We start from the raw sequence: 15,583 nt of genomic DNA on the forward strand, positions 1-15,583 counted from the left end.
TGTCAAATAATAAATAAATAATAAATAAATAAAATCTTAAAGAAAAAAAAGATGGTGCTGTTCTTGCCTTTAGGAAGCTTATTCCTATGATAGCTGCTAACATTTAAATTTAGTAATCTATTAAAATAAAGGGTCTATGTCCCAAACCCTTTACATTATGAATGCAAAATAAACTTTTAGAAAATATGCCATTGAGACCAAGTTAGGTTGTGCTTTCAAAATTACACGTTTTTCCCAATTAAAGTTGTGAAGGTTTCACAAACTTGCAGCTGATACAAAGTCATGTATTTTCTCAAATGAAGAGTGAATGCCTCACACAGAGGAATGCGCACGACTTGCAGAGCAAGTACCAAAGAGTGAAGCACTGGGTGTTAAAGGGGAAAAGTGGGAAAAAAGGAAAATAAACAAAGACGGAGAAATACAAATGAAGAGGGCATGACAACTCTGGCTGTGACAAGTCTCTCAGCGAAGCACAGATGTTGATGCAGATGGCCAAGGGAGATTTGAGTCTCCTTCCACGTTTGCTGTTCTATGTGCCTGGCTTGGAAGAAGGAGAGACACCCTGAGGGAGAAGGTCCAGCCTTAGCTCCATGGACTAGGGGTAAAACTGTGGGTACAGGTAAAAAGACAAAATGGTGATTCTTGGGGAGTGGCAGAGAAAATGTCACAATTACCTAAGATGTCACTAGATCTTACCCAGTTATTTCCCAGGGAGCTGAAGTTTGGTGCAGTTTAGCACAGCCTGTGACAGAAGTACTTTGTGATACACACTGATAAATCCATCACATCCTCCTCCGAGGCTGACGAGCCTCACTTCAAAAAATATGGAGACAGGTGTTTTGATGACATTGTTGTGAAGAACTTGAAGATTTACAGACCCAGAAGACAACCAGTATTAAGGTCGTGATTTCCCCTCAGGGAGCAGCAGGTCTTAATAAAACTACATGTAAACATTGCCACAAATGTTAAATACAGTAACTAGGAATGATCTGCCCCTGATTTGTAGCTCGAAAGGACTCCATTACTCACTTCAGATAAGTAGCCAAAAGGAATCTTTCAGATTCTACCTAATTCAGTCAATCTTTTCTAGGGACACACTGTAACTTCATCAACAAAATATATAACCTTCTAAGAAGTAAATAATCTCCAGGTCACTTTTCTGCGTATAGTTGGCGCATAGCGTTATGTACACGTGACCTTAATGAATGCTATTTAAAACTACTGACCTTCAAGAAGGTGAGTCTACTGATGTTTAATTCATCATGACATTTTTCAGGAAAGTACAGAAAATTTCTCACAGCTCAAATACAATATTAGGCTATAGGGACAATCTTTCATGCAAACCTGCCTTGAAAAGCATTTTATATTGTATTTTTTTTAAAGAAAGTTTGCATTGGGGGCACCTGGGTGTCTCAGTCAGTTAAGCATCTGCCTTCAGCTAGGGTCATGATCCCACAGTCCTGGGATCGAGCCCCACGTCAGGCTCCCCGCCGAGCAGGGAGCCTGCTTCTCCCTCTCCCTCTGCCCATCTGCCCTGCTTGTGCTCTCTCTCTCTCACTCTATTTCAAGTAAATGAATAAATAAAATTTTTAAAAAAGTTTGCATTGAATATATTGCAATGCTAGCAAATGAGATCTGAAGTGCTTTTATGATTTTATTCAACAAAAAAAGCCTTAAACATGGAAAACTTGAATAGCACCCCATACTTGTGATAGCTTGCTCCCATATGTATGTGCACACACACACACACGAGTGTGTAGATACACACATTATATTAATAGCAGCTGTAAGTCTGGGACACGTTATGTTCAGGGGACTATACTGCTTTGCAAACTTTAGCCCATTTAAACCTCACAACAAGGTGGCCTTTGACCTCTAATTTTATAGGTGAAGTAACTTGACAATTTTTTAAGACTTTATTTATTTGAGAGAGAGAGTGAGAGAGAGCACACGTGAGCAGGGGGAGGGGCAGTGGGAGAGGGAGAGGTCTTAAGCAGACTCCCCTCTGAGCGCTGATCCCGAAGCAGGGCTCAATCTCATGACCCAGAGATCAAGACCAGAGCCAACATCAAGAGTCGGATGCTTAACCAACTGAGCCACCCAGGCGCCCTGTAACTTGACAATTTTTATTTAACTAATAAGTACTGGCAGCAAGGCTTGATACCAGAAGCCTACTGGACTTCAAAGCCCAAGCTTTTCCCCACTGTGCCTCAGGAGGTCCCTGCTTCTTAGGGGGAGAGTCTTGCTAAGAAGGCAGCAGGAAAGCGTCTGGTGCCTGGAAGTTATGGGATGATGTTGAACTTCACTGATTTTACTCATGCTGTGTTTGCATGGTGAGTCACACATGTTTCTCATTATCTAAAAGACAGTTTTTACTAGCTCCTTCAAAGTTCTATTAAATTCTGTGTCCATTCCACGATGCCAAAGAGAAATGTCTCTAGTAAATGGCAGCTCTACATAAAAATGCAAAAATAGAGGACTGATGTTCTGGTAAAATACGCATTCATTCACAAACGCTTATTGAGTTCCTGCTATGAATACAAAAATGAATAAGGGTTAATCTCTACCCTCAAGGAGTTTACATAGATATACAGACCTCACATGGTTTTTGCAATTATTTGCAATGTGTTTTGCAAATATATTTTTCCACAGTGCATCTCCTGAAAGCTGAATTCTGACAATTTTCATGCCACCCCCTCTCTCTTGGTCAAAATGAAGATGTTAGATATCTACAATATCAAAATATATAAATATAACCTGAGTATCCAAAATTGAGGAACTGGTTTAGTAAATTGTTATGACTATACAATGGAATACTGCAAAAAATTAAGAATGGTGCATTAACAATATATTTGTATCATCGAGTAAAATAAAATCAACAAACATATATGTACTGTAGTCTCATTTTTGTGAGATATAAGAATATATTTTTAATTTAAGAAAAAGTCCTGGAAGGATATTCACCAAAATCTTCCTAACGGTTATCTCTGGGTGGTGACATTATAGGGAATTTTCATTTTTTCTGTGTGTTTATCTGTGTTTCCTGCCTTTTAATAATGTTCATGTAAAAAAACTTATTTTCAGATTCAATTTAATAAAGATTAAATCATGGACATAAATGCAATCCTCAATTTTTATTCTCAAATTCACCAGAAAGTAGAAGGGGGATAATGTGTCCATTAAGAAGAAAACCATCACAGGAATATGCCCATGGCAAATGATAATAAAGACTTGTCGAATACAAATACTCATGATGGAAAAACTAAGAATCCAATCGTTCCAGTTTGTGAAAAAAGCCAGTGCCATTTTTTTTTTTAAGGTAGGTTCCATGCCCAACCTGGGCCTTGAACTCAAGTCCCTGAGATTAAGAGTTGCATGCCCTACCCACTGAGCCACCCAGGCACCCCTGCTATGTTTTTATTATATGAAAATGGATTCTTTCTGTCATTCAGGGAGTATTTGGTGAATGAGAGCTTTATGTTAGCCCAGTAATGGAGATAAAGACTTAGTTACTTCTCTCATGGGTCTCAGTGTCCAGTGGGGGAGACAAATAAGTGAACAGACAATTGTCATCTGTGGCAACTGCTGTGCACTTTGGATGCACAGGACACGACACGACTCCAGATGAGCATCACTGATTTTGTACTCTGTGGGCCTGGCACCTTCACGAGTGCAGAGTCCCATGCCCCGGACACAGCCAGACTTGATGAGGATGGAGATAGACTCAAAGATGGCTCCCCAGTGGATGCAAAGTCTGTGTGAGTCTTGAAGAATGAGGAGGAGGCAAGCAAGTGAAGACAGAGGGAAGAATATACCATGGTAAGGAAATAGCATGTAATATGTAATGTGGGAGAACGTGGTCTTCCATCTTCAGGGGACATCAAAGAGTTCGGTCAGCACAAGAGAAGGAAGCTAATGGCAAAGAATAAATGCTAAGGCTAGTACGTGCTAAACAGGACCATGCAATGATGAATGGTTTGGATTTTATTCTAAAGGCAATGGAAAGCCACTGAAAGGTTTTAATAAAATACAACTGACAAAAGTACGTAGCAAATAAAAATCGAATTTATTTCATTTGTTATTTGATCTATTGTATTTTCTAAAAGGAGATGCTTAAATGTAGTGTTTGGTTTTTTTTTTTTTTTTCTAATCAGTTGTCTATTATTTACCAGACAGAATGTTATAGTATTTAGTATTGCTGGTAGAAATATAATGAAATTTCCTCACTTTGGGGCAATTCAATTAGAAATTTATGGTCATGTTAAATGTAGCTCTTCATCACTGTTGTCTTGTGCTCTATTTTGTTGTTGTTGTTGTTAAAGGAGAAGTAATTCTCACAAACATTACATTAAAATAATAAAAACATGCTGTTTTAATGCTACTCTTCAAAAGCAGATGATTATTAGATAAATATTATAGATGGCCAAAAATTCATTGTACAGCTGAGATCAAAGAAGGCCATGTACTTGGAAATGTTTTAAGTCCTCAAAGCAAAGGCCACTTCACCTATTTCTTTCATCAGCCAGTCCACTATCAGTGTAAACTGAAAAGGAAAAGTCAGTAGATGCACCTGATTGTGTCCTCCGGACATTTTCAAAGGCTTCTGACTGTGGGTCAACTTCAAAATACACAGAGGGCACTGCAGAAACTTGCCCCTGGGGTTCTTCCGTTGCTTGGGCCTAACAAACTTCTTTTCCCCCAAAGAAGGAAACTGGAGGAAAGACTCCCTTTTTATTCATTAATAATTCAGTGCATTTGCTTTCAATCCCTACTGCGTGCTATGCTCTCCACTCAGAGCTGCCAACACAAAGGTGAGCACTTTAAAACCCCAACCACGCACCAAGACTCAACTCAAATGTCGTTCTATCGGAGAGGCTCTTGACCACCCCAACCGGAAGTGATCTCCCCAAGCTCTGCACACCTCAGCCCATTAGTCATTCATTTCCTAGAGCTCTTAGCACAAACACCATAAAGTGAATTTGGAAGTTTGTCTATGTGGCTTTGCCATCTATTACTGTGTGTTTAAAAAAAAAAATCACTTTCCTTACTGAATCTCAGTATTTTTCATTTGCAAGATGCGGTTATTTGTGTGGGGAAGAACAGCAATTTTTATTTATTTATTTATTTAGAAGATTTTATTTATTTTGAGAGAGAGAGAGAGAGAGAGAAGATCTCAAGCAGACTCCACGCTGAGTGCAGAGCCCGACATTGGGCTCAATCTTATGACCCTGAGATCATGACCTGAGCTGAAGGCAGACGCTTAACCGACCGAGCCAGCCACGTACCCCAGAACAGCTGTTTTTAAATGTTATTTTATAAATGTGGTAACTGAGATTCAGAGAAGTTAAATAGCTTATCTAAAGCTATAAAGCTAATCATCAAATATTTAAAAAAATCTTAGTGTTGTGTATTTTCCATTATTCCACAATTAACTCCTATAACATTGAACCTATAAAAGTAGTAAAAAATTATATTTCAATACACACCTGCTGCATGAATCTCTTCCTTTCCAGTATATGAGGAAAACACCTGCCTAGAGAACTTGTATTGTTGTTCTCGAAAATTATTTTGTAAGTAGTCCATCAGCATGACATAACCAGACTGTTGCATTGTAAGAACTTCACAAAAAACAGCCAACTGGAAAAAAGATCATTTAACATACAATTTAGCATATCTGCTTCAAAGGCATCTGTAAATGCTTTAAAATAGATATTTAGTAGTAAAGCTTAGAAAATAATTATTTTTAATTACTTCAAATTACTGCTTTTGTTTGAATTTCCAAGATTACCTGGCTTTCAGAGATGCTAACTGTATCTTTAAAAATAATCCAGTCAACAGTGTCTGTGCAGGGAGGAGACGTCAATGAGCCATTGTAAGTGTAATACTTGTCAGTTGAGTTTGGCAGAAGGTTCAGCAGTATGAAGGGATCCAATGCAGCTTGTTTCCCTACAAAGTAACAAAATATATCTCAGTTGGAATCTCAATACTGGAACTCAGCAGTTCAAAGCTTCTACAAAACAGAGACATTTGGTTTGTTATAAATTTAATAAATGAAATTTTAAGAATATTTTAGATATATTTCAAAAATGGTGATAAAACCAACATATTCTGAATTTCCTTACATGTATCACTACATAGGGTTAAATGTTTCAACTTTACACTAGCAAGATGCTGGAGAGATTATTTTACATATAAAAGATATTCAGAAATCATATAACCATCTTAATAGATACAGTGAAACCATTTTAGAAGACTTAATGCCAGTTTGTGGAAAACAAAAAGAAAACCTTATTCTGGTGAAGATTATCTTCAGAAGCCTGTAATTAACATTGTATTTAAGAATGACTTATTGGGCAAGCTTTACCCCTAGAGATAAAGGATGAGACAAAAAAATCCTGCTATCACCATTTCTAATTAACACTGAACTGGAGGGCTGGGCCAGTGCAATAAAGTAAGAAAAAGAAAAAAGTCATAAAGATTGGATATGAAGAAATGATACCATCATACTTTGCAAATACATGATTGTGTATGTAAAATACTGAAAAGAATTTACAGGCTTAGAATTAATAAGTGTATTTAGTAAAGTCACTGTTCATGAGACCAATATACCAAAATTAATTATATTTCTATGTACCAATATCAAGCAATAGAAAATGAAATTTAAAGCAATATAACTCAAAACAACAAAATATCAAATACAAGTAAATCTAACAAATGATATGTACAACATCTATATTGAAAATTACAAAACTTTCTTGAAAGTAATAGATAAAATCTTAAAATGATGGGAAATATCAAGTTCATGGTTTGGAAGATTTAGTATTGTGAAGGTGTTGATTGTCCCCAAATTGATTTATGGAGTCAACAAATCTTATCAAAATCCCAGAAGCTTTTGCACACGTGTGTATGTGTGTGTATTTACTGAGATGCTGATTTTAAAATTTAAATGGAAATGAAAAGAAAAGTTAAGGTAATCTTGAGCAATAACAAAGTTACTGAGAACCTTCATTATCAGGTAGAAAGACCCATTATATAAAACTATGGATATCATGATAGTGAAATATTCACGCAAAGACAGACAAAGAGAATAATGAAAAAGAATAGAGAACCCAGACCCATACTCTTGATTTAGGACAGGAGAAATTACTATGTAGTTGGAATGGATGGCCTTTTCAGTAAACAGTGCTATATCAATTGGTTTCCTATGGAAAAAAATGAATCATGATTCCCTACTTCACAAGGTAAGCACAATGAGTTTTAAATAGATGTAGATCTACATGTGAACAGAATAATAAAGATTTTAGAGGAAAACAGAAAAATGTTGATTAAATAACCTTTCTTTTTTTTTTTTTTAAGATTTTATTTATTTATTTGACAGAGAGAGACACGGCGAGAGAGAGGGAACACAAGCAGCGGGAGTGGGAGAGGGAGAAGCAGGCTTCCCACGGAGCAGGGAGCCCGATGCGGGGCTCGATCCCAGGACCCTGGGATCATGACCTGAGCCGAAGGGAGACGCCTAATGACGGAACTACCCAGGCGCCCCTAACAAACCTCCTTCTTAATCTTATCAATGTGCTACAATTGTTTCTTTTTTCTGCTGGAGACGAAATTTATCTTAAAAATGTTCTGTGGAAACGTGAATTTGGAGAATACTAATTAAGGAGCCAAACATTGACTCACTGCTAAATTAGGCGGGAAATGAAATGACACCAAGAAAGCTAAAGGCCAGAAAAGGAAGAAAAGAGGTGAGATCTGAATAGGGATGGTGAAATGGAGAACTTTCTTAAAATGCTAACTGTTTTGTGCCTTATTTTAAAAATGTTATTTACATATATGTCCTAAATTTTTGTCTTGGATAACACAAGACTTTTCAATTACAGTAGAGCTTTTCAATTAGACCACTGTCTTTTGAGAAAATAGGAATAAGGTGATTTTTTGAATATATGTCTAGCAAAAACATTTGCTTCATCTGAATCACCTCACTACTGTGAACACAGGTGAGAATCACACCTGAGTCAGTGCTGCTGTATTTATGATCATTCAATCACTCTTCATTTGAACATATGTTGGTGACTAACCAATCAATCTGCTGCTCCCTTTTATAGGAGGTTGAGAGCAGGTGGGGGAAGACGAGTAGGGAGAGAGATAAAGACCACAATAGGGTCAAGCACTAGGGAAGAGCCACTAAATACTTAAAACCAACTCTTACTGTGGAATTTAAGAAACAAAACAGAGGAGCATAGGGGAAGAGAGGAAAAAATAAAACAAGACGAAACCAGAGAGGGAGACGAAGTATAAGAGACTCAATCATAGGAAACAAACTGAGGGTTGCTGGAGGGGAGAGGAGTGGAGGGATGGGGTAAGTGGGTGATGGACATTAAGGAGGGTATGTGTTGTAATGAGCACTGGGTATTATATAAGACTGATGAATCACAGACCTGTACCTCTGAAACCAGTAATACGTTATAGGTTAATTAATTGAATTTAAATTTAAAAATGTTTTTAAAAAACCAACTCTTACTACTTAGGACAGTAAAATTTAAGATGGTGCCATGTCAAAATGGTCTGCGAGGACTTTCCAATATACAAATTCCTGGGCTGAATTTGTGATTAAGATTAACACCAGAAACCGTTCTAATGACAAATCCCATTTGAGAATCACTGATGATGTTACCTGGGGTGTGTCTCTTCCTTTGCAACTTGAAAGAGTTCAACCAAAAGTTCTCTTTTTTTGTGGACTCTGCTTGTGGAATATTAATATGCTATCTTTGTATAGATGCAACCTCACCCTCTCTCTCTCCACTCCAAGGGTAGGAAGTGCCTAACACAGAGCAGGTATGGAGGAAGGAAGGGAAAGAAAGAAAGGTAAGAGTGAGGGAAGGAACGGGAAATGGGTTTGTCTTTTGGAGAGGAACATAGGAAATGAGTAATCAGCCCACATTGGAATAAGATAAATTTTATAATCTTGATGATGGTTCTAAGTGTGGTTTGTTGAACAACTCACATTAGATGGAGAATATGCAGCAGGATTCGGGAGTTCCGCTGCAGTTCCGGCATCTGTCTACAGAGAAGCCCTGCCTTCCGTCGTCTCGGTTCCCACCAGCAATGGCTGAGGGCTAATACTGGGAAGCCTTCAGTTTATTGGGCACTAGGGGATTTTCTAGACTCTGAAATAGATTTAGTCTAAGAACTGTCAAAATAGAAACATTTACCTTTAGGAGGGCTTAACTTATTTAGTCTGTACGGATCCTGTCTAAGAACCAATTCAAATCAAACTGACACTTACCACTAATACACGTCTCCACAGTGTGGCAGAACAAACTCTGGACAGACTAGGAGCTAGATCCTAGCTCTATTACTACTTACCAATGGTAAAAGCTCAGGTGTCCTTCTCGAATATATTGAAATATTAAGTATCTAGTGGGTGAGCTGATACACATGGAGAATTATTCTATTTTCTGGTAAAAGAAGAGGGAAGAAGTTGGTGCGCAAGCAGCAGGATAGAGAGACAGGAAACAGTAATGGCGGGCAGATGAGGATGTGTTCCCAGGCAGTCCGAGAGACTGTAAGTTCTGCTTCCAAATGGAGAGCCGGGATAGGGGCAGAATCGTGTTGTTGGCAATCTAGATTCTCAGGGAGGTTGTTATGTGGCAGCAAGGGCTCTGATGAAGCGCCTCCCTCAATGGCTTGCAGATAGTGAATGTTAAAAAGTAAACTTTAGCCAAAGAACATGAGCAAAGTGGTTCTTAAACTCATACGACCCTCATATGACCCTTCTAGAGAGCCCCGGAAATAAATGAAGAAACCTCAGGAAGAAGTGGCCAAAATGCCACAGTGACCCAAGTCAGGACCAACAGGTCAGTGTTTACACCACTCTTGTTGGCCCCACAGGCTGATGCCAGGCCCCGGAACATTCAGACTTCGTATTTTACACAAGTTTCAGTGTAGGAATTCAAGCCAGCTGCCTTCTTTCAGTCTTGATAGAATCCACTTTCTGACTAAATGAGGGAAAAATTAAGTGTGGCTTATGGCATTCAGTGTTGAATTTTGCAATCTAGTGGATGGAGGGAGATAACAACTTCATCTTGCGTTGATTGCACCTTTCAAAAAAACCCAATACAAGCAGCATTGCATGAGTTCACAAATTCCTGACTTCTGAAAAGTTCTGTCAGTTAAGGTCCTCACATGTGATTGACAAAGATGAATCAATCCTAGGCCTGGCTTTTGCTTCCCAAAAGGATCTATATGAATTTTGTTCCTGATTTCAAGAGTTTGCAGCTTCCCGGAGAGGAATAATCCTTATTTTATTAATAACTCAGGGCAGCATTAATACTGTGTGTGTGGATACCTACTAAAAATAAAATAACAATAATAACAGGTTTGCTGTCTCTTGCCAATCTTGTTACAAGCATTCGCTGTGACAAATGACAAGATCCGTGAGCTAGCAGGCAGAACAATATCAAAGCATACGGCATCTTTTTTTCTTTTTAAGTGTTGGCCTCCTTCCAATACCCTGTCATAATGGTAAAGCAAAGGGCCTGTCGAGGAAACCACCAGGAAATAAGTTTTAACTTGAGGAACCATTCTCTTTTCACTTTAAGATATGATTTTTTATAAAATTAACTGGTTTCAGATTATAAATTAGAGTCTTTAACAAATGTACAATGCAGACAGAATAGATAAAAACATTTTATTTTTTATTTTTTTAAAGATCTATTTATTTATTAGAGATAGAGAGTGTGTGAGCACAAGTGCACGTTTGCAAGTGCAAGGGAGGGGCAGAGGGAGAGAGAGAGAGAGAGAGAGAGAGAGAACCCCAAGTAGACTCCTCGCTGAGCATGGAGTCCAACCTGGGGCTCCATCCCAAAACCTGAAATCATAACCTGAGCCAAAATCAAGAGTCGGACACTTAACCAACTGAACCACCCAGGTGCCCCAGAATAAATACATTTTGAATGCATGATGTAATTAGATTATTTTCAAGAATAAAATTAGAAAACTTCAACTTCCTACTTATATTAACATTTTATGATTTTTACATGACAAAAATTTCAGAAAGAATGTTCTTTAGTGAGACATATATAAATAAATTTCAGATAAAAAGTTCTTTTGTGAGACATGTATAAATTGTATAAAAAGATGGGTTCTCTTTGAAAGGGTCTTTCCTTCCTCCTTTTGGAACAACTGATTTTTGTAATATTATAAAAATTCGTATGCATCCAAAATAGAAATCTGGAAGAAAGAGATTTCTCCAAATAGCTTACCAAAACGACTAACACTCTCAACTCCATCAATAATTGCTTTGTAATCCAAATTTTCTTCTATTCCAACCTATTAAAGAAGAATGACATTCTAAGAATGGGATAAAATATTGGATTAACTCTTCAATAAAATGAAAAGATCAGTGAATTCCATTTTACGTATCCAAAAGTAAAAACCTCCAAATGCATACTTTTTTTTTCACAAGATAAAAACAAATAAAACAAACAAAAAACAGCTACGTTTGAAATTTTCCACTGAGAAAAGTACACTTTAAAAATGTTGATTCACAGTCTCTGCTCTATATCCTGATGATGCTTTGCATGTACACATAAGCAAATCTGTGCACTCACGAACAGTTTGCTCCAGCTAGAAGTGACGTACCCAGTTAATGAATGCAAGAGTCCCCTTTTAAACCTACCAGCCAACCAACTGTTCTGTTCGAAAATGATCACCAGTTATCACACTTGTGAGCTCTTATATTTGTTAAAAAGTATGCTTTGATATGTCACATCATGTGATTAAAGAAGGAATTAAGTTAGCATTAAATCTATGTATAATGATTACCTCAAATAAAATGGATAAAGCTCTTAACTTCCCTTTTCCTTTTACTGCTTCCTCAAAACTTGAAAATCGGTCCGCATCAAAGCAGTAGATTTGCATCTATGAAATGTAACAACGACAGCTTTATTATATACAAAGACATCACAAAAGTCACCAAAGAGACAATAAAATAATTTACCAATTCAGTGAATACTATTTGAAAAACTCTGTAAACTGCATAATTCTATATTCTGTATAGTTTCAAAATATTTTATCATCAATTACACATACATACAACTGCATTTACTATCACTTATCATCCTTCAGTGAGGAAGGAAATACAAAGTTAGACACATCTAGGACAGAAATGACCACTTTGACATTACCAGGGAATACTGAGGTAATAATATATGAGAACAATTATCTAATGTAATAAGTTATCAAATGTTATTTTAACTATTTTGCTGGCATTCTTTCAAATATGGTTTCATTCTTTGATTGGACACGCCTTTCTTGATGGTCTGAGTTACCTTTTTTGGACATTATTATACTGCATTCTTTTTTTTTTTTTTTAATACAAGATTTATTTATTTATTTGAGAGAGCAGGGTGGAGGGGCAGAGGGAGAGGGAGAGAGAGCCCCAAGCAGACTCTGTGCTAAAAGTGGAAGCTGACTTGGGGCTTGATCCCACAACCCGGAGACCACGACCAGAGCCAAAACTGAGTCAGGCGCTCACCCGACTGCACCACCCAGGTGCCCCATACTGCATGCTATTAATGGTGAAACTCTCAAGGACTTTCTGCTTCTATCTAAAAAATACCAAGAAGAATGTTAAGTTCCTTATCCTAAGTGTCCTCTTTGGCCGCCAGGCTATATTCCTTGTTAATTTCTACTTCAGCCCATGTGTCTGTTGACAATGGCCCCTACTCTCACTTGTAATTTGGTGCTCCCCATGTGATGAGCTTGGAAAGCAGGTAATTTAGCTAGTTAGAAGAATAATTAAGGGAGGAGCAGAAAGCCTCTGTGAAGACTAATGCTTGGGTAGGGCTATGACTGGAGAAACCGCAGGTGTGGGGCAGAGGATGGAAGTGGCTCCTGCCTTGGGTGGTCAAAACGCCTTTTCAGAGAAAGGATTGCTAAACTAACCCCTGAAGGATGAGCAGCTTACAAACTGACCGATGAAAAGGCAGAAGAGATGAATGTATGTTCAGGTCAGTGGGGCCGGCTTGGGAAGGGCCAGTAGGCAAGAAAGAAGGAGAACTGTGGGAAGTGGGAAGTAATTGGCTGTGATTGCAGCTGAGCATGTGGGAGAGAAGAAGAGACGGAGCCAGAAGGGCAGACAGGGGCCACACCAGGAAGCCCACGAGGCAGTCCCAGCCCTTTGCTCTGGAGAGCAACAGAGAACACTGGATGCGCTTCGTCTAACAGGGGTGGGGAGGTGGCAGGACTGGGGGGAAGAGGGTGCGGTCTGGCGGAGAATAAGACTAGAGAGGGGGAGACCAGTTGGGGGGCATTTAACAATCTAAGTAAGAGACAAAGGTGGTTTGAACTTTCTTCTGCCCTCCCACATCATTTAGGGGCAGAACTAAGACCTCATTGTAGGATGCAGGAGACCAGAAAAAAAAGACCAAGTCAAGGATATCCCCGAATTTCCCTGCTTGCCCAATTACATGGAGAGAGTTTAAAGAAAGAAAAGCAACAAACAATCCCTCTGAGAGAACTTGAGAGGCTTTTTAAATAAGAAAAATATTTGAGATTTAGTGCACAGATTCTGTACCATTTATTTTGCTGGCTCAGGGCTTTTTTTGTTGTTAGCGTTTTTCTTGATTTTCCTCTTTGCTCTAAATAAGTAGTATTGTGACAGAGCTAAACTCTCCAAAGTGACAATGTATATGTTTAATGAATTGACTTTTATTTCTTTGACAAACCAAATTTGATAAATGCGCTTTTCTTTAGGGATATTTAATATATTGAAAAATGTAAATTTACAAGCTATAAATTAGAATGTGCTTATCCACATTAAAATTTTTTAGTCCTATAGCAGGTAATTCACTCATCTTATTTTTATTATCAATAACTATTTTGACTATAAAAGTAATACAGTTTCATTATAAATAATTTTAAAAGTATGGGAATTTTAAAGGAGAGGAGAAAAGGTACCTAAAATGCCATCACCCAGGGAAAATCACTATTCATGTCTTCTTGGTTTCTCTCAATTATTTTTACGACAGTAGTAATTCCTTCTCTCATTTAATCCTCATAATAACTTCATCAGGTAGGTGCTACTACTCTTCTGTCAATTTCACAAGGGAGCCATGGAAGCTTAGGTAAATTAAATATTTGTATAATGTCATGTCGATAACTAACACCTAAATGGTGAAGTAAGTATTCAAACCTAGTCCATTTGACTCAGATTCTGGGCCCTTAGTCACTATTTAATTAGTTTTCATGTTTTACAAAATCAGAATATAGATACTGCACATACTGTTTTATATTCTGCTTTGTTAACAAGCAGTAATATCTTAAAAAAGAAAAACCCATTAATATCTTATGATGAACCTTTTTGTGTAAATAAATTATTCAAACACATGATTTTTACAAGATCTGTAATAGTCCATCATAATGTATTTTTAAAATATATTTTTATTTTTCAGTAATCTCACAACCCCGAGATCAAGAGTTGCACGGTCTACTGACTGAGCCAGCCGGGAGCCCCTCCATTTAATCATTTCCTTTTCTTTCAACTTTTCATTATTGTAAATAAATCTTTGCACATACATTTTTGAGCATGTCTTTATTTTTTAGACTACATTGTTACAAGTGGAAATGGTGGGCACTGGGAATGAAACATTTAAAGTTCTGGATAAAAACAAGGAAACTACCAATTTATACTCTCTCCAGACATGTATGAAAGTGTTTGTTTCACTGCATACTCATTATTTATTATAATTATATTTTTAACCAATTTTAAAGCTGAAAAATGTTCCCATTTCATTTTGCATTTCTTTGATTCTCCAGTAAATTGAAGAAATTTCCCCTTTTTCCCCCTCCTGAGCTGTGTAAGGAATTTCATCTATTCTTTTACTCATCAGCATTGGCTGGTCAGACGTCTACAGTGTGGCGCTCTGGGTTGCCAGGAGTGGAAAATCAAGTATGGGCGCTACTGAGCTTAGTCTAGTGAGGAAGGAAGACCTTAACCAAGAAACAAAATATAACTATAAATTATAAAATTGGATTATAAATGAATCAAATTATATGCTACCCAAAATCTCAATGATTTAGAAAATGAAACAACAGCCAGCAGAGCCAGTGACTTACTTCAAGTGGAAATTTTTGTCCTTCTAAACTATGTTCCGATCCTTCAGAAGACATATTGCATTTTCCCCAGTGGAAAGTTATCTTGCTTGCTTTGAACACCACTTCTGAAACTCCTCCACTGAGACGGTAGTCATTAGTGAGATTAATTTCCACTTTAAAGAAAAAACACAAAATTGCATCTGTGTTTCGGAAAATCAAAATAACAAATTTCAACTACACTTTCTCCTATCAAAGTTACATTAAAAGGGGGTTGGGGGAATGGATTAGCCTGGTGATGGGTATTAAAGAGGGCATGTTCTGCATGGAGCACTGGGTGTTATGCACAATGAATCATGGAACACTACATCAAAAACTAATGATGTAATTTAATGTATGGTGATTAACGTAACAATAAAAAATTTTAAAAAGGAAGTCATTTATCTGATAAATAAAAAACACAATAATAATAAATAAAAACACTTAA

The 15,583-nt window shown here is 37.4% G+C and overlaps 1 protein-coding gene across 1 annotated transcript in view; it reads right to left on the reverse strand.

Moving 5' to 3' along the window:
- Positions 1 to 15,583, reverse strand: part of PTPRZ1 (protein tyrosine phosphatase receptor type Z1) — a 162,846-nt gene that overhangs the window by 62,645 nt on the left and 84,618 nt on the right. The window contains exons 4-8 of the mRNA XM_064575008.1: positions 15,121 to 15,272; positions 11,827 to 11,922; positions 11,265 to 11,331; positions 5,789 to 5,946; positions 5,487 to 5,637 (exon numbers count right to left, since the gene is read on the reverse strand). Coding sequence (XP_064431078.1) covers positions 5,487 to 5,637; positions 5,789 to 5,946; positions 11,265 to 11,331; positions 11,827 to 11,922; positions 15,121 to 15,272 — 624 coding nt within the window. The remainder of the gene's footprint in view (positions 1 to 5,486; positions 5,638 to 5,788; positions 5,947 to 11,264; positions 11,332 to 11,826; positions 11,923 to 15,120; positions 15,273 to 15,583) is intronic.

This window comes from Mirounga angustirostris, unplaced genomic scaffold (assembly GCF_029215605.1).
Source record: "Mirounga angustirostris isolate CCGP_5_RB_7025 unplaced genomic scaffold, mMirAng1.0.hap1 SCAF_12, whole genome shotgun sequence".
In the NCBI taxonomy this organism is placed as follows: Eukaryota; Metazoa; Chordata; class Mammalia; order Carnivora; family Phocidae; genus Mirounga; species Mirounga angustirostris.